General features: G+C 49.3%; 1 protein-coding gene across 4 annotated transcripts in view; it reads right to left on the bottom strand.

Moving 5' to 3' along the window:
- Nucleotides 1–4,687: 4,687 nt before the first annotated feature.
- Nucleotides 4,688–22,899, bottom strand: part of LOC125131390 (cat eye syndrome critical region protein 2) — a 121,543-nt gene continuing 103,331 nt past the window's right edge. For 2 of the 4 annotated variants that reach the window (XM_047787923.1, XM_047787926.1), the window contains exons 8-18: nucleotides 21,560–21,713; nucleotides 13,828–13,957; nucleotides 13,115–13,152; nucleotides 12,945–13,036; nucleotides 12,374–12,500; nucleotides 11,439–11,866; nucleotides 10,652–10,777; nucleotides 9,865–10,546; nucleotides 6,888–8,169; nucleotides 5,742–5,853; nucleotides 4,688–5,179 (exon numbers count right to left, since the gene is read on the bottom strand). In XM_047787923.1, coding sequence (XP_047643879.1) covers nucleotides 5,174–5,179; nucleotides 5,742–5,853; nucleotides 6,888–8,169; nucleotides 9,865–10,546; nucleotides 10,652–10,777; nucleotides 11,439–11,866; nucleotides 12,374–12,500; nucleotides 12,945–13,036; nucleotides 13,115–13,152; nucleotides 13,828–13,957; nucleotides 21,560–21,713 — 3,177 coding nt within the window. In that variant the 3' untranslated portion in view covers nucleotides 4,688–5,173. The remainder of the gene's footprint in view (nucleotides 5,180–5,741; nucleotides 5,854–6,887; nucleotides 8,170–9,864; nucleotides 10,547–10,651; nucleotides 10,778–11,438; nucleotides 11,867–12,373; nucleotides 12,501–12,944; nucleotides 13,037–13,114; nucleotides 13,153–13,827; nucleotides 13,958–21,559; nucleotides 21,714–22,899) is intronic. The other 2 variants (XM_047787924.1, XM_047787925.1) reach the window with 2 other exon arrangements.

Below are 22,899 nucleotides of genomic sequence, written 5' to 3'. Positions count from 1 at the left end.
AGCCTTGCATACAACCCAAGGGACCAATTCCAGGGCTTTAAAACATAACATCCAGAAGTTCCCCCTGTGGCACAGTGGGTTAGGATCTGGCATTGCCACAAGTCGCAGCTGTGGCTTGAATTCAATCCCTAGCCCAACAACTTCTATATGCCTCTTATATGGCCATAAAATTAAAACCAAAAAAATACCATAACATATCCAGCCTTAATTGGCTAGAGCAGCCACTCCGTCTTGTCATTTGTTGTCCGGAATGGGGATCAGACCTAAGCTTCCAGAAGCCAGATGACTTCTCGGGATGCAAAGGGGTGGGGTACCCAGCATGCAACAGCCAAATCCAGGGCTTTTCCAGCTGCCTTCTTGGCCAAGTATTTCCCATCTTGCACTGATTATTTTTGCTAAAATTGCCTAAGGAAGCTCCTAGAGAAGTGAGCCTTGGTGTAGCAGAAAGGGGACTTAAAAACTCAAAGGAAAAACCATGCTATGCGTTTATAACATTAATTAAGACACCTTTCCTCCCAATGACAGGGATAGCTTTAGGGACAAAAAGACATTACTGTTTAACAGGAGAAGATCTTTGGATGTTTCCAAATGTCAAAATGGGAAATTTCACCAGGAGTTCCCTTGTGGCACAGTGGGTTAAGGATCCCGCGTTGTCAGTGCAGCAGCTCGGGTCATTGCTGTGGCTAGGGTTTGATCCCTGGCCCGGGAAAGAAGAAAAGAAAGTCTCATTAGAATTCTGAGACTGAGGTGCACTGGTAAGTCAAAGCTGGTTTCTGTCCCTTGACCTTCCCAATTTCTCTTCACGCTGCAGTCTGAGGCAAGCAGCTCACAGGAGGATACCGCTGGTGTCATGCATGGTGCTTGGGGCTTAACAAGTGCAAATGCCAAATGGTAACATTGCTAGATTTAACACCACCCTCCATGCTGGGTTTGGAAACAGAGTTGACCAGTGGAAGACACTGTTTTGATCTCAAGGAAGTAAATCTGGGCAACACTCTAAAGGGTACTCAGCTAAGAGCCAAGTTCCTCCTAAAATAATTCAATCACTGGCTAAAACTGTCACAATGTTCTGGCCTTTGTGTGGGAATTCTGTCACAGTAGGAGGCGTTCCAGTTGGGAATCAAGGTTAGAAATCAAAGTCTACATTTATTCAGGATGTGATGCTGGTTTGCTCAGGTCCAGCGACATGTCATGACTGCACAGGGTGCCAGGCTAGGGCCCGACCACGTGTCCCTCTAGGGCAAAAGGGACAAGAGGACTAAATGAGACATGATGTCAAATTCTAGACTAACAGCTTTCAGTTTAAATTTCATTTTTTTGTTTCAAGAAACATGGAAATCCAAATAAACAAAATGTGATTGATGTTTTATGGGAAAAAATGCTTTTTATGGGGAATTGATTGCACTGTGAACAGTTTTCAAACAGTAACGACTGGTCACAAACATGTTAGCTGATACAGCAATAATATATCAATGGTGACAATCTGACAATTGGAAGTCACGATGGTGGTAAACCTAGGGGAGAGCACACTTGGAGACTGGGACTATTTGTGGTAGGATTTCCGAGAAAAGTTACTTCTAAGAACAGTTATTTTGGATAAGATAGGGCAGGAATTTTGGTGTCTTAGGATGTAGCTAAGTGATAACAAGGTGGCAACTTTCTCTCCATTCTCCTCTTCTCAAGCACTGAGCAAGGAGGCAAGTACTACTCAGACCTGCAGCCCCTACTTCTGGCTGCTGCAACTCACAGGGCTCCAGGCTGGTGCTGTCCCAGCTGCACACTTGACCTGCAGCCCCAATCTGGGTTTGGGGAGATCAAAACCCATGTGTAACACATATGTCTGGGACGGTGTATGTACCAAGGCCTGGGGAGGGGAGGAGGGCTCTGGGCTGGACACAGAAGATGGGTGTGGACAGGCCCGGCTAAGGAGAGGATTTGATCCTATACTGCCTGAACCCACCAGCCAGCCAGGATGTCTACAGAGCCTGCCCCACAGTCCCATCAGTACCCTGCCTGGCCCCCAGGAACCAAGGGGGCTGAGATGGGACTGCCGTTTCAGGAGAGGGCATTGGGTCCTAATTCATACATTTGTTCTGATGGGAGATGGCCCCATGATAGGATAAAAGTGACACAGGACACACACAACTCACACTTATCAGAGCCTTGCTATTTTAAGAATGTACTTTATACAAAATAACCAGTTCATATGGAAATAAATCTACAGACCTCCAAGGATCAAAAAGCTTTTTAAAAAGTTCTTTAAAAAAATTATCCAACACACGGTATGCAACTAACTACTGAGGTAAGCGTGGCTCTCAGTGAGACAGGGACTCAGCAGACCAGACAAAATATACACGATATAAAAATAAATAGCATCCCCTCTCCAGGACTGGCCAGGACAGTTCACAGACTTCTGCAGCAGGACGACTGGGCACAACCCCCATCCGGGGAGGGGTGCAGCATCCAGTAACTCACTCCTGAACCCACCCGCCCTTTCCAGAAACAGGACAATCAGCTGATTTGAGGCATTCTGATGACATCCCTGGGGTCTGGGCAAGATGGGGGAAACCAGTGCTCAGCCAAGGTCTGTGAGGCACAGTGGGGACAGGCTCATGCCGGCCTCACAGGGGACGGACAAAGAGCAGGGAAGGCCCAGCATCCCAGGGACGGAGTGCAACCCTTCAAGCAGGAGGCAGGTCTCAGCCGGGGGACTCGGCCCTGACTTACATGGGAGCCTGGATGGGGCGCCGAGCCAGGCGCACTTGGACACGGACGGCCCCTGCCTTGGAGCTGCGGGGTGGGGGCTTCCTGTGAGATTTTAAACCAGGACTGGAGAGCAGGGCAGCTATAGACTGGAACTTACATCAAAAAGAAAAGTTAAGAGGTGATGCTCGGGTGTCCTGGATGCACACAGCCCGCTCCTGGACCCATAGGAACTAAGTGATGATGACACAGCAGATGAAGCCGAGGAACAGAGACCCAAATGCTCAGCCCCAAGGACGTGTCCAAGGTCTGTGGGCCGGCAAGCTAAGGTCTTAAGGTTTTCAAACATGAGACAGTTGAGACAGTTGCCTGGGGCTCTGAGAAATGACACCCTGACTCTGGGTGCAAGTGTCTCCCATGAGGTGAGCCAGACAAATCGGCTTTGATGTCACTTGCCTTCAAAAGGGGGTATGGAAGAAAAGTTTATGAATAGTGACCTGCATATTTTGTCCTAGTTTTTCCTCAACAATAGTGAACAATATGTTCAACAATAGCAAATTTTATTCAACAGCTACTTTTTAAATGAAAAGAATGTGAGGGGAAAAACAAACTCAGACCAGAGACCTTCCAAAGAGGCTCTACTTCTGTCTCTGGGTCTGGGGGAAAGTTGCTAATGTAATCAGGTGAGCCTTGGACTTGTCTGTCCTCCTGGGCACCTGACAGGTGGCAGGGGTCCCAAGAAGGCCCCTCACAGACCCCCTCACACCTGGCTGCCTTGTGCATTTGCACCTGCAGAGGCCCTGCTTGGGGACAGTGGGGACATACCTGCCCAGGGCTGGGACCCTGCAGGACTTAACTCTGTGCTTCACTCGGTGACTTTGCCCTGCAGGTGTGGGGTGGGGGCTGGGGGGGGAGCCAAGGCTGGACCTCGCTCCCTCCCCCAGCCCCCTAGCTCAAAGGCTGACCCAGACTGCCTAGAGCCCTTTCCTGGTCTCTGAACTAGGCTTGCAGGAGAACACCACCCCCAAACTCATTCACTTCAAAGCACACCAAATTTCAAGTTGAAGAGAAAAATTTGTGTTTCTGTGTTCCTAGCCCTCAACCCTGCATAGCCATTTGCGCCCAGGGGGCAGCATCCTCCAGTTTAGAGCTGGAGCCCATGTGTATTCCAGCTCCACCAAGGATGTGGGAACTGGAGGGGAAGGTTCTCTTGGCTCCTCACACAGCTGAATTTAGAGGAAACAAGCACAGGTCCACCACTGTTTTACGGAAGCTTTTCTACTATCCTAAGAGCAGGCTTAAAAATATGCCATTAAAAAAAAAACAACCCTTTAATTTCAGGGCATCTTCCTTAATTGTTTCTCTCTTTTTTCCTTTGTGGGACATTCAAAAGTTTAAAACATAAGAGCCCTAAGGTTGGTGGCACCTCAGCTAAAATCAGAGTGCTGAATGGGGATCCACTGTAGTTCTCTTCTAAACTGTAACAAAGTGATTTAATACTGTAAAACTGTTTCCTATCACAGACAAGTGATTTCCAAGAACTTGTTCCTGATAGCTACTTTAAATCACCATGACATATTTGTACTATGATTCACATAAAATGAATAAAACTATATATACTGAAATATTCCTAAATTCAAGCTCAAAATCTATTAGAATACATTTTTCCTATTCAAAACTGTGCAGTTTCTTTATTGATACTAAACATATACAAACCTGAGTAGTCATGTCCACAAACTGATTGGTGCCAGGAAGCTGTGTGTGATGGGGACCCGGCCCCTGACCTTCTCATGGGACCCCAGCTCCTGATCTTGGTGTACAACTACCTGGTACGGCAGCTGGCCCAGCAGGAAGAGCAATGCGGTCCCGGACAGGGCAAGAGGTGCTGCAGCTGCCCCTCCCCCTCCCCCACAGCTGGAGGGGAGGAGCCTGCCCTCACATCCAGCCCCCCCCCCCCCCCCCCCCCCCCCCCCCCCCGCCCGAGGGTGAGCGGGACAGGGCTGTCAACAGCGGAGGGTTGCGCAGGGCTGTGTGCCCGCAGGCCAGACTCCACCCCCACCTGCCCCTGTATGTACAATACATTCACCACCAAAAAGCGAAATCTTAAAAGGCAACAGGAAAAACTCTGTAAACTGGACCCAGCTCCAAACACATCAAGACAATGAGTAGTCCCTTCCCCAACGTATACCTGAGCATAGCTGCCCGTGACAGCTCACCAGCACCCCCCCAAGTTCAGGACGATCTCCCCTGAGCAAGAGTCTCGGGGTCTGGAAAAGCCAGAGTCCAGCCCCTCTGCTCTCCACTCTCGCCCAGGACCTGGCGAGCGGCGCCTCAGGGAGGAGGGGCATCCAGACTCCGGCCGCGAGGCGGTGCCGGTGCCGGTGACGGGGAGGCAGGCGGGGTGGTACCCTAGTTCTCCACGATCATCTTGTACAGCTTTCGGTTTCCTTGGGGTTGTTTCCTCCATGGACTAGCTCTGAGAGAAGCAAAATTAAAACAAAATTAACACATGGTAATTGTTAAAAACCATCAAGCAGAAGCACTGCACACGTGCTCCTCCATCTGGGAATATGGCCTGATCTGCTTCCTCAACTAGTCCTGGGGGCGGGGGAACCAACTGCAGCCCAGCTGCCAGCAGTGACGGGGGTGCCCATCAAGTTGCGGAGGGGTGAGAGGAGTGCTCTCTGCTCAGTGTCCCACAAGGAAGCAGTACCAGTGTTAAAACCTGACGCTGGACCAGCACCTTGTGGGAAGTTGCTGAGGAGGGTCACACCGACAAGAGATGACATCCAAAGCAATGTGGACAGCTAGTTTGGGAAAAGGGGGCTTGGAAGATCCCTGAACAGCCAGTACCAAGACAACAGGAAAGAAGGACCCGCCTTGTGGAGACAGAAGGGAAACCACCTCTGAGGCCTGCATCCTTGCTGCCTGGTCATCTGGCCTCCAGAGAAAGGTCCTGCATCAGCAGCCGTGAACTCACGAGCTCACTTCCTGCCCCTGGAAGCACAAGCAAAGCTCTGATTTCTGAAAAGTCCGACCTGATCAAGAGGAAGCGTTGGGGGCTTCTGCGGTGGCAGCTCCTCCTGCATTGTCGCGGCTGCTGGTGTCTTTGGGAACGAGGGCTGGGGCTGGACCGGGTGCGTCTGCACTCTAGAGCCAGAAGGAACGAGTGGTTAGCAATCAGTAGAAGACACGTTCACCACAAAGAAAAACACTTAATGGTGAAAACTACACGCAGTTACTGCCTTAACTACCCAGATGTGCGATGGACAAGTTGTGCCTCACACCACCTGCTCGGTGTTCCTGACCCTTAACATTCGGGAGCAATGAGAGTCCAGAGTAGGCGGCACTCTTTGGAGTGAACTGGCCTTGAGTCTTGAAAAAACAGAGAAAGTAAAACCAAGCTTGTAAATCAAGAGACTAGACAGACACAGGCACCAAAAGTCCGTGAACCTTGAATGGACCCTAGGTGGGGAAAACCCAAAATAAAACCAAAAACCTCTGCCATCAGGGCACTCAAGGAAAAAGCGGAGAAATCAAACCGAGCTGCACCGCTGCCTCCTCAGGAGACAAACACCGACTGCAGCTTACTTCCCAGTGACTTAGAATCAAGGGCAAAAACGCATCCACAAAACAGCCAAGCACCAACTGGAGGAGAGGGCCCTGAGCAAAGGCCTTCTGAGGCTGGCACTGGGGATGGCGCTTGGGTTCTCATGTTGGATGGTACTGGTTTTAAGAGTAGAATTCTGTAACTTTGATTTGAAAACTTCCTGGATCACATATCACTGGGTGTCAAAATATGACTATTAGAATGCTGGTGGGGACAGCAGCAGACATTTTCTAATTCTGGAGCGTTTTTTGTTCAATATTAGGCCAAGGAGCAGGCCTGGGAGCCCAGCTGTGATCATTCACCCCTGGGTCTGCTGAGACCACTTCACTCTGCTGGGAGCATCTGCCCGAGTTCCATCGAAGTGCCCAAAATCTAACCAGTCACTTAGATGCCATTTCCCATTCGTGAGGGCAAATGCCAGACACAACTGGATGCCAGAGCTCGTGTGTTCCCAGTGTCCCCAGCACCAACGAGCGCGCACCTTCCTGAGCCCGCACTGCCGCCTGCCTCTACCCCCAGGCCATTCCTCACCGGAGCACCGACATGAGAGGAGGGCGCTCTGCCGCAGCCTTACCCTGCTGGTCTGTACGCCTCCTGGAAAGGCGCCCTCGATCCACTCCCAGTGCCCACGTGTTCCATCATCACAGCCTGAAAGTGGCCCAGGCCTTCTTCCGGGCAGCGGTAGAGGGGGCACTCTGGGGACAGGCCGTTGGGCTGGGCCACCCCTGGGCGGAGCGGTGGGGGAGCCGCCGCGGGGGAGGAGAAGGCCCTGGGCTGGAAGTGACTGGCCGGCCGCTGAGGTGGGTAAGCCGGCCCGGGCGGCAGCACAACGCCGTGCGGGGGGAAGGCAGCTGGACCGAAGCCCATCCCTGAGCTCAGGGGAGCCGGGGGCGTCCTGTACAGGTACTCGGCTGACAAGGAGCTCTGCCGCTTGGTAGCCGCGGTGTGGTTGTCCAGGTCTAGGAACTCTTTGGGACTCTCCGGCCTCTCGGCAGACTCGTCCTGCTTCTCCTCTGTGCCGGGGTTCTGGCCGTCCGCGCTCTTGGCCGCCACGGTGTCCGCCCGCGTCGGGGAGGTCAGTGCGGCGCCCAGGGCCTCGCAGCCGCGCAGCCCGGCCACGGCGCTCTTGTCGAAGAGGGGCCTGGCGGGGGCAGGCTGGGCTGGCGGGGGCCCGCCCGGGCTTCCCGGCGGGGGGACGTGTCTCGGCCAGTCCGAGAAGCCTTGCGGACACGGGTAATAGGGAGTCCGCTGATAGTGGGGGTAGGACGGCTGCGGGGGGTGCTGGTAGGGATACCGCATGCCCTGGGGGGGGCGGTATCGGGGGAAGACTCCAGAATGAGGGTCGGGAGCCTGGAACGCCCGTGGGGGGAAAGGCTGAGGGTGCGGGGCCGGGGGCTTGCCGCCCATCACGGGGCCCACTGCTGGCAGGCCTGGGCCCAGGTGGTACCGTGCAGTCGAGCTGGGGTACTCCAGGCCGGGCACATACAGGGGGGTGCAGGCAGGCTCCGTGGGCAGCACAGCCTCCTGCAGCGCTCGGCTCTGGCCGTCAGCTTCCACCCTCACTCCATTTTCAGACAGCACCCCCCGGTCTGCCAGGGTGCATCCCTGGGCGACTGGGCTGGCGAAGCTGCCCCCTGAGGGCCAGGCGGTTCTGCCCACACTGGCTTTACAGCCGTCTCCAGGTTCTGAGGGCTCACTCCTGTGCTCTGGGGCCTCCAGGTCCCGGCCCTGCGGTGAGCTCCGCCTGGCACAGTCAGTCTGCAGGGTGGGTGTGGGGTGAGGTAGCTGCTTGAGGAACATCCCCTCTGAAGCACCAACGCCTGCTGCTTTCTCCTCGAGCCCGGGCACGGGATCTGCTGCAAGAGAGACGGGGAGAAAAGCACAACTCAGGAGCGGAAATGGTGGCACACAACAGATGGTCTAATGATGTGGTTATGGGACCATGGTATTGACACCCTGTCCCAGACCAAGTGTGAGGTCTATGCAGAGCTGGACGAGCAAGGGTGTGACCCACACTCCAGACTTCAGGAGGTGCCTATGACACAGGGTGGGAGGGCATGGCTGCAAGCTGGCTTGAGAAGCGCTGGCCTGACTCAGTGAGCAGGACCAGGGCACAAGGAAACTGGGAAGGCCGGTCCCTGACCTCTGCCGACAGGACACCCGCCCAAGGGAGTGGGGACTTGGTTCTGTTCGCTACCACATGCTCAGTACTTGCACAACATGGGGCTCAGTCAGTATCTGCTAAATGAGAGGAAACATTCATCTTCTGTGTCTTCAGTATGTTAACCTGGAACTTTTTTACCTCACTGTTGTGTTTACCCATAAACATGGTCTCATCGTTCTGTTCTCTCAGGTGGTACAGAGTTGTTGCTTGGGTGTGGTCAAAATGTGACTATGGTCAGTCAATGTAAGGACAAGATGAGGAATTCCTAAGGACTCTAAAGTTCTCAGGCTACTGGCTGGTTTTCAAAATCAAAAGTACAAGCTACACAATGAAAATGAAAAGATGCACTTTTCATTATTCAATCAACATAAAACATGGCAACTACCAGGCAGACTACTGGAGGCTCTATCCCAGGTTCTTCCTCTAAAGCGCTGAGTTTCAGACACACCTGAAATCATTGGAAAATTCACTAGGGCTGGTGTTCATAGATGGGAACTTTTCCTCAAAAGAAATACTAAGAGGCCCACCATAAACTTTATGCGGAATCATCATCGTATCATGCTAGGTCCGCGTGCATGCGCCTCCCCCAACTCCCTGCCCCATGCAACACAGGCCAAAACGTCTGACCCAGAAACAAGCGCTAACCACAAAGGAGCTGTAGCGCATCTGTCCTGTGGTTTTAGGTTTACTCTCCTGGCTGGCCCTTTAAGACATTCTTGCGAGATTTGCCAGATCTCACTACCCTTCTTTCTCAGTAGACTGGACGTGCACCGGACAGAAGAACTGGGCCCTAAGTGAAACACTGAAAATGCATTTCACATTGGATGCTGACAAGATACGACTAGGTGTGGCTGGATGGTGAGGGCTGAGGACCCAGAGGATGGATCTAGTATGTCTGGTTCAAACCTCAGCCCCCACTTCAGAGCCAGATGAAGGCAAATAACCTGCCATTTTTGTGCCTTGCGTTTTCCTCTGTATAAATGAGGACAGTAGTAACTGCTCCTGCAAAAGCTTGTTCTGAGAATGAAATGAGTTAGTGTGACGACGTCTCAAAGAGCACCTGGCGCATTCAGCACTACACCCGTGCAGCCATGATCACCACAGAGGTCCTCCCGGACCACGATGGGCTCAACCGCGAGAAATGCAAGAAAAAGTGGCTGGAGGCCGGTCTACATTTTGATAGTGGCTGTAAAAAGACGACTGATGAATTAATAGCTCAGAGCTAAGGGGCCAAATGAAAGTGATGGCGGGAAGCCTCTTGGCCATTCTCAGGCTCTGGAGTTTCATAGCCGTCTTGCATTCTCCTGGGGCTCCCCAGGGGAGCTACCTGTGGGAAACGGCCTGGCAGGTGGGGGACGGGGCGGGCTTGCTGGGGGATAGGGCGCACCTGGTGGGCCCACGCGGGAGGAGAGCTGCTGCATGGCGATCATCTCCGGGCTGTCCATCATGGAGTCTCCACTCGGCACCCCCCGCAGGGCCTGGGCCGGCGCTCCGAACAGAGACCCTGCCGCTGGGCCTGGAGGTGGCTGTAATCGATGTCCACCAGATTTACAGGGTGGTCGCATGTATCCGGGAGAAGGAACTCCGTGAGGTAGAAAGCCTGATTGTTCAGTCCATGGGTGTGGGGGGAGGGGTGGCCTCAGCACCCGGGAATCCATCACGGGACCCAACGTGCGAGGCTGGTGTGAGGGTCCTGGCCCCATGGGGGTCTTCTCGTCTGGCCCCAAGGGTCCTGAGTTGGCAGCACCGTGGTTCCCATTCCAGACCGCAGGGTGTACTCGGTTCAGGTACTTGTAGGGCCGGTACACATGGCTGGGAGAGATTTCTGAGCTCTCAGGAAAGTCTGGAGGTCGGGCCGGAGCCCCACTGAGCCTGGGAGGAATAAACGCTGGCTGGAAGTGGGTAGGGGGGAACACGTGTCCATCCGGACTGGGGCTGCTCATCTGCCCGAGCTGCAAGGATCCAGGACATGAACCCACATCAGCAAGGTGAGCCAGGCCCCCGCCCACTGGCTCCTCAGCAGGGGCGCCTCGGCCGGGCCCGTGGTGGTGGTTCATTCCAGCTGGAGGCTGGTGATGGAAGAAGAGAAGATGTGGGAATGAGGAATTCAATTCACCTGGCAGACTGCTTCTGAAGCTGACGTCTCTCACCTGCACTCTGAGCAGAGTACTCACCTGCATTGCTAAAGGCCGCTGCTGTCCAGGTCCTCCGGGGCGCGGCTCAGGGGGTCCAGCATGGAGATGCACAGCCGCAGGATCTGACCCTCGGGGGGGACAGAACGGTCCCTGCACCGAGGGCCTCTAGAGGGTGTTGGGAAAAGGCAAAGAGTTTGAGAAAGCACACCCTTCACATCCTGAAGATGAACGAACTGCTGAAACAGCATCCACAGCAGGACCCAGAGCAGGTGCTTCTCAGGTGACAAGGCTGCACTTGTGTTTCCCGTCATTGCCTCCACAGAGCTTTAACCACCAGTTTTTTCCCCAACTGCACCCACTGGGAAATGTTAATCTATGTGCTATAGGTACGTCTGTGCCCTTTACTTAAAAAGAACTGTCTCTTTTTTTCTATTTTGGCTGCCCTGAGGCATATTGAGTTCCCAGGTCAGGGATTGGACTCGAGCTGCAGATGCAACCTGTGCCACAGCCGCAGCAACGCCAGATCCTTCACCCACTGTGCTGGGGATCAAACCTGCATCCCAATGCTGCTGATCTCACTGCACCACAGCTTAAACTCCAGGAGTGAGTTTTTTAATTCAAATTTTTGCCCACATCGAGAATGTATGCTTCAAATAATTAAGAAAAAAGGGAATTTAAAATTAAGAATAAAGAAAGAACAGATGGGGGAGATAAAAGCATCCACATACAGAAAAGCTACTCTGGAAAAAGAGCCAACTGAGAAGGATTCTCGACAAACCCCGCCCCCATCGCCAATCCTGAGAAACACGAACAAGCTGCTTCTCACCATCTGGTTTGAAAGGGGCGTCTGGCTAGGCGCGCCACTGTAACGCAGGGCTCCCGGCAAGCCACGGCCATTGGAGGTACCCGCCTCACGAGGGGGCTGCGAGGGGCCACCACCTCGACCATCCCCAGAGGAGGAAGCTCGGCGCCCAGGTGGCAGTGACTTCCCTCCGTTCTCTGCGGGCTGCTGTCTCCGGCTGGGCCCCTCAGTGTCCCTGGAGCGTGTGCACACGTGGCTCCCGCCTCCACGTGCTGCCCGACTGCGCCTCTTCTCCCGCTTCTCGTCCTCTCTGACCCAGAACTCTTCGTCTGTGTCCCCATCTTCACCAGGAAAATGCTTGAGCATGGCCCGGTGGAAGCACCTCTCCAGGTTCTCGGACATCTTGGTGTATTCTGCAGGAGAAAGAGCTCGCCAGACCCCGCAGCCTCTTCCTGGGCACACGGCGGGCAGGCGGGCAGGGCAGCCTCAGTGCTTCCCTCGGGACCAAGATGAGGACGTGACTTCTGTCCTGAGAGACTCCAGGAGCCAGAGTCAAACTTTAATTCTTTAAGGCTAAACTGTGGAAGTAGATTAAGTACCACTGTTCAATTTTTCTAATGAAACACAAGGTCATTTTGAATCAATGCTTAAGTGCCTCCACATTTGCACACCTGGAGCCACACGAGCTTCGATTCTGGGTGACTCACAAGGCAGGGGCACAGGACAACCAGACCTGAGCTGGTTGAGGGGGACAAGAAGTGGGGCTAGCTGGCCACACCCTCTGGTCAGGTGGAACAGGGCAGGCGACAAAACCTAAAGCTTTCACAGACACTTTCCTTGTGGTCCTAAAGAAAGGTGTGACCCACCAAAAGGGGCATTTCTCAAAGAAACGGCAATTTTATTCTCGGTCCTAACGCGACCAGCAAGTATAGATTTAGAGCAGACCCCCCGCCACTCACCACTGCTTTCCCCGTTGTATTTGCGACAATTCCTGAACATGGTCTTCATGTCACTGACAAACTCCTCCTTGGTGCAGTATAAACCTCCGTTCAGTTTCTTTTCCATGCTTGAAATGTCCATGGGGACCTAAAATCGGACACTTTTTTTTTTTTTTGCTTTTTAGAGCTGCACTTGCAGCATATGGAGCTTCCCAGGCAAGGGGTCTAATTGGAGCTGTTGCCGCCAGCCTACGCCACAGCCACAGCAACATCAGATCCAGGCTGCGTCTGCGACCTACACCACAGCTCACGGCAACGCTGGATCCTTAACCCACTGAGCGAGGCCAGGGATCAAACCCACAACCTCATGGTTCCTAGTCGGATTCGTTGCCACTGCACCATGACAGGAACTCCTAAAATCGGACACATTTAATGAGAACATGCCAGAGACGGCAGCGTCTTCAAGTTTCCATGTGGGGCAGACAGTCATGCTGCTAAGAGTTACTCAAAAGCTCGGTGTGTATCCAGCAGCCCCCTCCCTTGAAGGAGTTACAAGGACAGTAACACAGCAAATCACCAATAACGCACTCACCTTAATAATCTGGTAATAGTTAGGGGCATACGATTCATCCACAGGTTCCAAAAAGGGCCAGGAATCCTTGTGAGCCTTAACCACATCCAGAACTGAGGGCCAAAAAGGAGACAGTCAACCCTCATGTGGCAACATGCTCAGCAGAGCACGGGGGGTGAGCAAGGACTGACCTTTGTACATGGCAGTGAAGTCGTCGTCCAGCTCAAAGCTGTAAATCAGAAAAGAAGGGAATCAATAGCAACCAAGACCCCCTTCTCTACTCAGGTCTCTGATGCAACGGACACCAAGATTTGCAACAGTCCCAATCAATCTCTTTTTAAGGTTGAGTCTATTAACACTGAAAACACTAGAAAAATAACTGTGAAGAGAAGGGCTAGTATACTTTAGTAAAAGAGGGAAAATCATTTTTCTTATCTATAAAGTTAATGGTTCTATAATTTTATTTAATAGGACATTCTTTCCCGTATTTTATCTTACCCTAATGAGTACTTCTGTGATGTAAAGAGTAACCACCCAGGAGTTCCCACTGTGGCACAGCAGAACTGAATCTGACTAGTATCCATGAGGATGTGGGTTCTATCCCTGGCCTCACTCAGTGGGTTGGGGATCTGGTGTTGCCATGAGCCGAGTAGGCTGAAGACCTGGCTCGGATCCCACATTGCTGTGGCTGTGGTGTAGGCTGGCAGCTGCAACTCCAATTCAACCCCTAGCCTGGGAACCTCCAAATGCTTTGCATGCAGCCCTAAAAAAAAAAAAAAAAAAAGGAACTATCATCCAGAGGAGCAGACAGGAGAGTAAGAAGCTCAAAGACACTGGGCACTGCCCCCGGCCCAGGGCTGTTCTAAGGATGCAAGTGAAAGGCTCGCAGGGGCTCAGCACTCACGGGTCCTTGGTCCTCTTCTCTTCCCGAAGCGGCGACGGAGGGTCCAGGTGGGAGAGCTCAGGCGGCAGTGTCTTCCCCTGAGCCAGCAGCCAGGCCCGCTCTTCCCGGAGTTTCCTCCTCTTGGCTCGATCTACATGAACATAGAGCACAGGTCATGCTTTAAGGACTCTAGACACTCAGGTATTTGCTCATAATTTTGAGAGAAAGAAGAAACAGATCACTAACTAGCAGGATGTTTGCTTCTTTTGCCATGCACTATTAGGGTGATTCCATGGATGCAATGATAAATTTATAGACCCATTTCCTATTAATCACATGGAGTTCAAGTTCTCCTACCAGCAGCAAGAGGTGTGCTGGGAGCCTGGGAGAGCAGCCGGAGGGAGAGAGGGTGTGTTCTGGCTCCCAACCACAGCCACAAGAAACATACTTGACGTTCCACTGCTGTCAGCAGGCAAGACACAGGTGGAACGAGAAACCAGAGAAGGTCCACAGAGGGAGCATAACACAGCCCTGCAGACAGTGGGCCTGTCAAGCTTCCGCTGACTTAGGGACTCTGCTCCACATTATTTATTTATAAACCTGTACATTTAAGAGTAATCTATCTCTGCTTTAATTTATCAGAGACACTCTGCTATCAACCACTTCTGAAATTGTTTTTTTTAAGAACTAGAATAATTTCAAGTTATTAATTTAAAGAAGAGTAAAAGTAAATGAATATCCATGTAACAGATTTTATCATGGCCTCATTAACATATTATTAATTATTTCAAACTTAATAACCCATTTTTCTGGTTGACTGCAATTCTTTGTGTCCTGGGAACAGTGCTGTCACAACAGTTCTCTCAACACACCTTCTTGGACACAGGTGCAAGCACAGGGGTACAAGCAGTGGACTCACCAGATGAGGGCAGATATACCTTTTTTTCCCCCTTTGCCTCTCAGCATGGCTAAGTTCCTGGGCCAGGGATTGAACCTGCACCACAGCAGTGACCTGAGCCACAGCAGTAATAACACAGAAACCCTGACCCACTGAGCCACATGAAAACTCCAAGAGCAGATATACCTTGACTTGATCACGCTTTCAATGCCATTAAAGATTTTACAGCTACCCCTTCAAAAGTGATCTAAATACTGTACACTGACTTCAAAGGTAAAATTTTTTTAAATTTTTGCATTTTTTCCCCAAACTGCTATATGTGATGTTTTTGTCTGCATTTTCCTGATGGGAGTGACACTGAACATGTTTTCACGCTGACTCTCCACCTCTGTGAATACCCTGCCTATCCTTTTTTTCCTATGGGTCGTTGGATTTCTATCTGACTGGGAGAATTGCTTCTGTCTTGACATTTTACTTCATTTAATTTTTTTTTTTTTAAACAACTTTTTAGAGCCACACTCGTGGCATATGGAGGTTCCCAGGCTAGGGGTCAAATCAGAGCTAAAGCTGCCGGCCTACACCACAGCCATAGCAAAGCCAGATCCAAGCTGCATTTATGACTTACACAGCTCACAGCAACGCCAGATCCTTAACCCACTGAGCAAGGCCAGGGATTGAACCCACAACCTCATGGTTCCTACTTGGATTCGTTTCCAATGCGCCACAATGGTAACTCCTGTCTTGACATTTTAATCACCTACGTTTTCTTCAAAAGATCCTGGCCTTCAGTTGGTGAGGAGGCAGTGGTGCTGGTGGCATGTTTCTGAGAAACCAGGTCTATTTCTGGCCAGTCACTGAACTGGTCACATTGCTCAACTCCTGTATTCATGGGTGCTTTTATTTTCTTATCTGATAAAGTTACTTAATTTTAATTGAAGTACAGTTGCTTTTACAATGTTGTATTAGTTTTAGGTGTAAAGTGATTCAGTTTTACATATATGTATACATGTATTTTTTTTTTCAAATTCTTTTCCCTCATAGGTTTATTACAAGATACTGAATATAGTTCCCCATGCTCTAGAGGAATTAGGGCTGTATATATGCTAATCCCAAACTCCTAATTTATCCCACTTCACAATTTCCCCTTTGTGTTGACTGTTTTCTGTGAGTGTATCTGTTCACTAAAAAAGTTTGTTGGTATCATATTTCTTTAGATTCCATATATAAGTGATATGATATTTGCCTTTCTCCTTTTTTTTCCTTTAGTGCCAAGCCTTTGGTATATGAAGTTCCCTGATCAGGGTCGAATTAGAACTGCAGCCGCCAGCCTACGCCACAGCCACAGCAATGGGGGATCTGAGCTGCTCCTGCGACCTACACCACAGCTCACAGCAACGCCAGACCCTTAACCCACTGAGCAAGGCCAGGGATTGAACCCACATCCTCATGGATACCAGTCGGGTTCTTAACCTGCTGCGTTACAACAGGAACTCCATCTTTCTGATTTACCTCACTTAGTATGATAAACTCTAGGTCTATCCCATGTTTTGCAAATTATATTACTTCTCTTTATGGCGGAATAATATTTCCTTGTGTGTGTATACATTCTCATCTTCTAAGTTCAACATTTTTACTCGCCACTCCCAAGTTTTATATTTTTGATGTCATGCTTTATATTTTATCTTGCGTATGCCCCCCTTAATTGTTGTAATCACAGTTGCTGTTGCTGTTACTACTTTTGTCTATTAACCATACTGGCTTCATAAGAAATTTAATCTACTACCTTTATTATATACTTACATTTCCAGTGAGATTCAGCCTTTCATATGAGTTACTAAAAGCCTTTCTTTTTTTTATAGCTGCAACCACAGTATATGGAAGTTCCAGGCCAGAAACTGAATCTGAGCCACAGAAGCGCAATACCGTATCCTTTAACCCCCTCCACTGGGCTGGGGATCTAACCTGTGCTTCCTAAGCAAGCTGAACTGCTGCAGTCAGGTTCTTAATCCTGACCCTAGGGCAGGAACCCCTAGAGTCCTTTCTTTATAGCTTAACAAAATTCCTTTAATCTACTACAAGTGGTGCTTTTGCTTATCTGGAAGCTCATCGTATCTCCAATCCGAATGACCTTACAGCATACAAATTCTTGGTTACAAGTTTTTTCTTGCAGCACTTTGACTACATTCTGTCCTGAAAGTTTTTTTAATGATGTTTATTTTTTCCATTATGGTTATATTTTTTCCAAACTGGCCTGAAGTTTTGCTAAAAAAATCCACTCATTGGGAATTCCCATTAAGGCTCAGTGATAATGAACCCTACGAGTATCCATGAGGATACAGGTTCAATCCCTGACCTCACTCAGTGGATTAAAGGATCTGGCACTGCTGTCAGCTGTGATGTAGGTCATAGATGCGGCTTGGATCTGGCATTGCTGTGGCAATAGTGTGAGCTGGCATGTACAGCTCCAATCTGACCCCTAGCCTGGGAACTTTCGTATGCTGCAGGTGCGGCCCTAAGACACAAATAAAATAAAATAAAAAATCTGCTCATAGTCTTATTGAGGGGTAGGCAGGGACTCATGGCTTTCTCTTATATGCAACAAATTGTTTTCTCTTGCTGCTTTTTTCCCTTTTTTCTTTTTAGGGGTGCACCTGCAGCATATGGAAGTTCCCAGGCTAGGGGCTGAATTGGAGCTGTAGCTGCCAGCCTATGCCACAGCCATAGCAATGCTCAGATCCGAGCTACGTCTGCCATCTACACCACAGCTCATGCCATTGCCAGATCCTTAACCCACTGAACGAGGCCAGAAATCAAACCCATGTCCTTATGGATACTACTCGGGTTCATTACTGCTGAGCCACAAGGGGAACTTCCCTTGCAGTTAATATTCTGTCCTTGTCTTGAACTTTTTTTTTTTTTGTCTTTTTGCTGTTTCTTTGGGCCGCTCCCACGGCATATGGAGGTTCCCAGGCTAGGGGTTGAATCGGAGCTGTAGCCACAGGCCTACGCCAGAGCCACAGCAATGCAGGATCCGAGCCACGTCTGCTACCTACACCACAGCTCAGGGCAACGCCGGATCGTTAACCCACTGAGCAAGGGCAGGGACCGAACCCGCAACCTCGTGGTTCCTAGTCGGATTCGTTAACCACTGTGCCACGACAGGAACTCCTTGAACTTTTGACAATAAGTCTTAGCGTGGGTCTCTCTGGGTTCCTGATCTGTATGTCCATTTTGCCCCCACAAGGTGAGGAAGGTTTGAACCTCCCGAAGCAAAGTTCAGTTATCATATTCTTCAGCTCTGAAAAATGTATTTGGCACTTTTTAACATTTTCCTTCTCTCTGTGGAAGTTCTCACTGTGCTCATCCATGCTCCACCCCACCCCAGGTCAGCTCTTATGCCTCATTAAGGTTTTTTTCTGAGGTTTTAATCTCTTCTTTCACGTTGCTGGACTGTGTTAGTTTCTATGCATGGCCTGGAAGGAGTGTCCTTGTGTGGGAGCTGACCTCTCAAATCTCTGAGCTGTCCACACAGCCCAGATCTACTTTAGTAAAGCCTGGAAGTGGAGGGTGTGCTGACACCTGTCAGTGGCCCACAGGGGAGATGGCAGCTTGAAGGTTCAGGATGACTGAAGGCTTTCCTTTAAAGTTTGCAAAATAAATGGTGAGGGACTATGAGCCTGAGCCCCGCTGGCCACTAGAGCCAGGGACCTGCAGTGCCCCCTGAGGGCAGCCCCAAAGGCCTAACCTAAGGCTGCCGGCTGCCCTCAGGCTGAAGTTCCAGAACAAGCGAAGGCCTCCTCTGCAAGATGGCAGGGACTGTCTCTGCCTGCCCACAACCATCTCTCCAGTCACCCGGTCTCTCTCTCTGATCACCAGAGCCAGGTGATCAAGGGGTGACCCCTGGGTGTCAGACACAAAAATCTGGGCACCAAATACTTCTAAGAGCTCCCTCCCTGGAGGTACCAGTGCCCTGGACAGAGCAACAGAGAGAAGAGACAGTGCCTGTCAGTCCCGGTTCCCAAGAACATTCCCTATAGGGCGAAGGTGCACCACACGCAGGTGGCCCTGCCCCTCCCCAGGCCAGGCTCCTCCTGTGTACTCACTGGTACTACTGGAGTCAGCCTTGGCTCCTCTCAATGTTGGCAATTCTCACTGCTATGGGGACATGCTTCCTTTTGAAAGATAACTCACACTGATATCTATAATGATGATAAACCCAGCTACCTGCCTTAATTACTCTTAGTTACAATGACTTCTTGGGGTGTCAGATGCATTCCCTAAATTGAGTGAGTATATTACTTTCCAATGTAGAGCGGAATCCCTATAAAACAATATAATAAAGAATAGAAACAATGACAGAGGATCTCTGATTTCTTCCTGACTTTAAAAGGAAACCCTTTTAGTGTTCCCCCATTAAGGAGAGTGTTTGCTTAGATTTTTAAAAATATACACTGGCTAGGGACTTCCCTCATGGCTCAGCGGTTAACGAACCCAACTAGGATCCATGAGGATGTGGGTTTGATCCCTGGCCTTGTTCAGTGGGGTGAGGATCCAGCATTGCTGTGATCTGTGGTGTAGGCAAGCGGCTACAATTCACCCTGTAGCCTGAGAACCTCCATATGCTGTGGATGCAGCCCTAAAATGCAAAAAGAAAAAAAAAAGTTGCTCTCAACAGAAGAAAAAAATTAACTTACAGTGGTGATCAATTTGCTAGGTATATAGATGTAGAATCATGCTATACTTAAAGTAAGGGGAAAGTGTATGCCAATTATACTTAAACTCAAATAACAGCCAAATAAAAATTCCATTGAAAATTGCACAATCCTATTGAAAATAAATAAATAAATAAATAAAACCCAATGTAAGTCCGCTGGTGGTGTAGTGGTCAGGACTCAGCACATTCACTGCTACAGCTCAGGTTCAATCCCTGGTCTCGGAACTGAGATCCCACAGCAAGCTGCTACTCACATGGCCAAAAACAACAACAAAAAGCTAGTTACCATCTTGGGGAATTAAAATCTAGTACTGGAAATATATTATGCAAAATTCCAAAGCAGAATATACTACAAAATGCAGCATTGACTAAATTAGATCAAACACACTACGGGTTTTAGAATGAAGAAATGATGAAGGCGGGAATGGAGGGACTCCCTTGAGAATCAAGAGGCAATACCTATGAATGGGAGGGGGAAAAACACATCTGCTCAGAACCCTTTAAAGTTTCCTGCCAAAGTTTATTTAAAATTTGTATGGAAATACTACATTAAAAAGCAAAATCCACAGTCTCTTCAGCAAGTGGTGCTGGAAAAACTGGACAGCTGCATGTAAATCAATGAAACTAGAACCAACAAGACCTAATCAAAGTGACAAGCTTTTTGCACAGCAAAGGAAGCCATAAAAAAAACAAAAAGACAACCTATGAAATGGGAGAAAATAGTTGTAAATGATGCAACCGACAAGGACTTAATCTCCAAAATTCCCAAACAACTCATACAACTCAACAGCAAACTAAACAAAACAAAAAAACAAAACTACCCAATTGAAAAATGGGCAGGAGACCTAAACATTTCTTTTACGAAGACATACAGATGGTCAAGAGGCACATGAAAAAATGCTCAACATCATTAATTATTAATGTAAATTGGTACAATCACTATGGAAAACAATATGGAGGTACCTCAGAAAACTAAATATAGAACTACCATACGATCCAGCAATCCCACTCCTGGGCATGTATCTGGACAAGACTTTCTTTCAAAAAGATACATGCACCCCCATGCTCACTGGGACACTATTCACAATAGCCAAGACATGGAAACAACCTCAATGTCCACCAACAGATGAATGGATTAAGATGTGGGACATGTTCATGATACCACTCAGCTATAAATAACAAAATAGGAGTTCCCGTCGTGGCTCAGTGGTTAATGAATCTGACTAGGAACCATGAGGTTGTAGGTTCAATACCTGCCCTTGCTCAGGGGTTAAGGATCTGGCGTTGCTGTGAGTTGTGGTGTAGGCCGTAGACACGGCTCAGATCCTGCGTTGCTGTGGCTCTGGTGTAGGCCGGTGGCTACAGCTCCGATTCGACCCCTAGCCTGGGAATCCCCATATACCGCGGAAGCAGCCCTAGAAAAGGCAGAAAGACAAAAAAAAAAAAAAGGAATGTATGTGTAATTGGGTCACTTTGCTATACAGCAGAAATTGAGAGAACATCATAAATCAACCACGAAAAAAAAAAAAAGACAAATCCAAGTTAGGATATTTTATTTGAACTTTTAATAAGTTCAATAAATTTACTTAACAAAGAACACTGGTCCATGTTCAATGAAGCCAAAAGGTCTGTTACCTGTAATCCATCAGGTTCGGTTTATAAATACCCCTGGCACCTGGAGGCTTTAACGACAAATGGAAGAAAATCCTGAATCTCTGAAGCCTGGAGCAAGCAGAACCTGAGGCAATGCTGCCGGTGCACATGGGGCAAATCCAAGGCTTTTCTTTTCCACTTTTAAAAATTAAAACATAATTGATTTACAATGTTGTGTTCAAGCTTTTGTGAATGACTGCAAATGCTTCATATAAATCATGTTTTGGGCATACATGCAAGCAGCGGAAGTTCCAGGGATCGCATCTGAGCTGCAGCTACAACAACGCCCAATCCTTAATCTGCTACACCACAAGGCAACTTTCTCCAAGGCTTTTATAAAGCATATCTACCCCATAGGTAAGATCATTTCTGTGAAGTTAGCTTTTTTTCTATTCGGCCCAGGGAACAGAGTGAAGCCAAGAGTGAGAAGGAACCCAGAACGACAGTCCCTGCCCCCCGAGGCACGTGCCCTGGGCAGAGGCCCCTACCTTCCACTGCCTTGACCCTCTCTGCCAGCTCCCGCTTCCGCTCCTCCTTCAGCAACTGCTCCTGCTCCTTCTTCTGCACAGCCAGCAGGATCTGCCGTTCTTCCTCCTCCTCCCTGCGCTTCTGCTTCTCCATCTTGTTGAGCACAGGAGTCTCCTGCAAGGAGCCAAGAAGCATAGTCATCACACAGCAACATCAAACATCAGGTCTTTGCTCTGAGTAAGACTCCACTTTTTTTCCCTTTTTTCTTTTTTTTTTTTTTTAGGGCTGCACTTGCAGCATATGGAAATTCCCAGGCCAGAGGCTGAATCAGAGCTGTAGCTGCCAGCTTACACCACAGCCACAGCAACACCGGATCCTTAACCCACTTAGCGAGGCCAGGGATCGAACCCATATCTTCAGGGATACTAGTCGGATTTGTTACTGCTGAGCCACAACAGGGACTCCTTTTCTTTTTTTTTGGACTTTTTAAGTGGCTGGCCTACACCACAACTCACAGCAATACTGGATAAACCCTTAACCCACTGACTGAGGCCAGGGATTGAACCTGCATCCTCATGGATTCTGGTTGGGTTCATTACCACTGAGCCACAACAGGAACTCCCTTTTTTTTTTCTTTTTTTTCTTTTTTGGATGCATCAGCAACTGGCAGAATTTCTCAGGAGTTCTCACATCAGTGATAAAACCAAGTCCTTAACTGCCAGGCCACAAGGGAACTCCCAAGATCCACTTTTCTATCAAACAGCTTGATGCCTCACATCCGAACCACAAGCTCACCTTCTCTTCTGTGAAATCAATGGGGATTAGAACAGGGAAAAGGTCTGGGGCCCAACGATTTACATAATTTGTGGTCCCTGGGGGGTAATCTGAAGAAAAGGCTGGAGTAGAGACGAGACCCCACGATTAGAATTAACCTTTGATAAAAGTATGTCAAACAGCACTCTCATCTGAGTAACAAGGAAAAGAATGAGATATCAAGGACTCACAATATCAATAATGTGCACAATTCTGAAACTAGTAACTTTTTTTTTTTTCCTTGGTCTTTTTAGAGCTGCACCTGTGGGATATGGAAGTGCCCAGGACATAGGTCAATCTATACCTTCAGCTACTGGCCTACACCTCAGCCACAGCAACATGGGATCCAAGCCACATCTGTGACCTACACCACAGCTCACGGGAACGCCAGATCCTTAACCCACTGAGCAAGGCCAGGGATTGAACTCACAACCTCATGGTTCCTAGTTGGATTCGTTTCTGCTGTGCCACAAAGGGAACTCCTTAATAGAAAATTTTATACCTGCATGTTGTTGTTTTCATAGCATTTAACTGTTTAAGTTCAGTA

Source organism: Phacochoerus africanus, chromosome 7 (assembly GCF_016906955.1).
Source record: "Phacochoerus africanus isolate WHEZ1 chromosome 7, ROS_Pafr_v1, whole genome shotgun sequence".
NCBI lineage: Eukaryota > Metazoa > Chordata > Mammalia > Artiodactyla > Suidae > Phacochoerus > Phacochoerus africanus.
The sequence above is the reverse complement of the archived record's forward strand: the minus strand, read 5'-3'. Positions and strand labels throughout refer to the sequence as shown.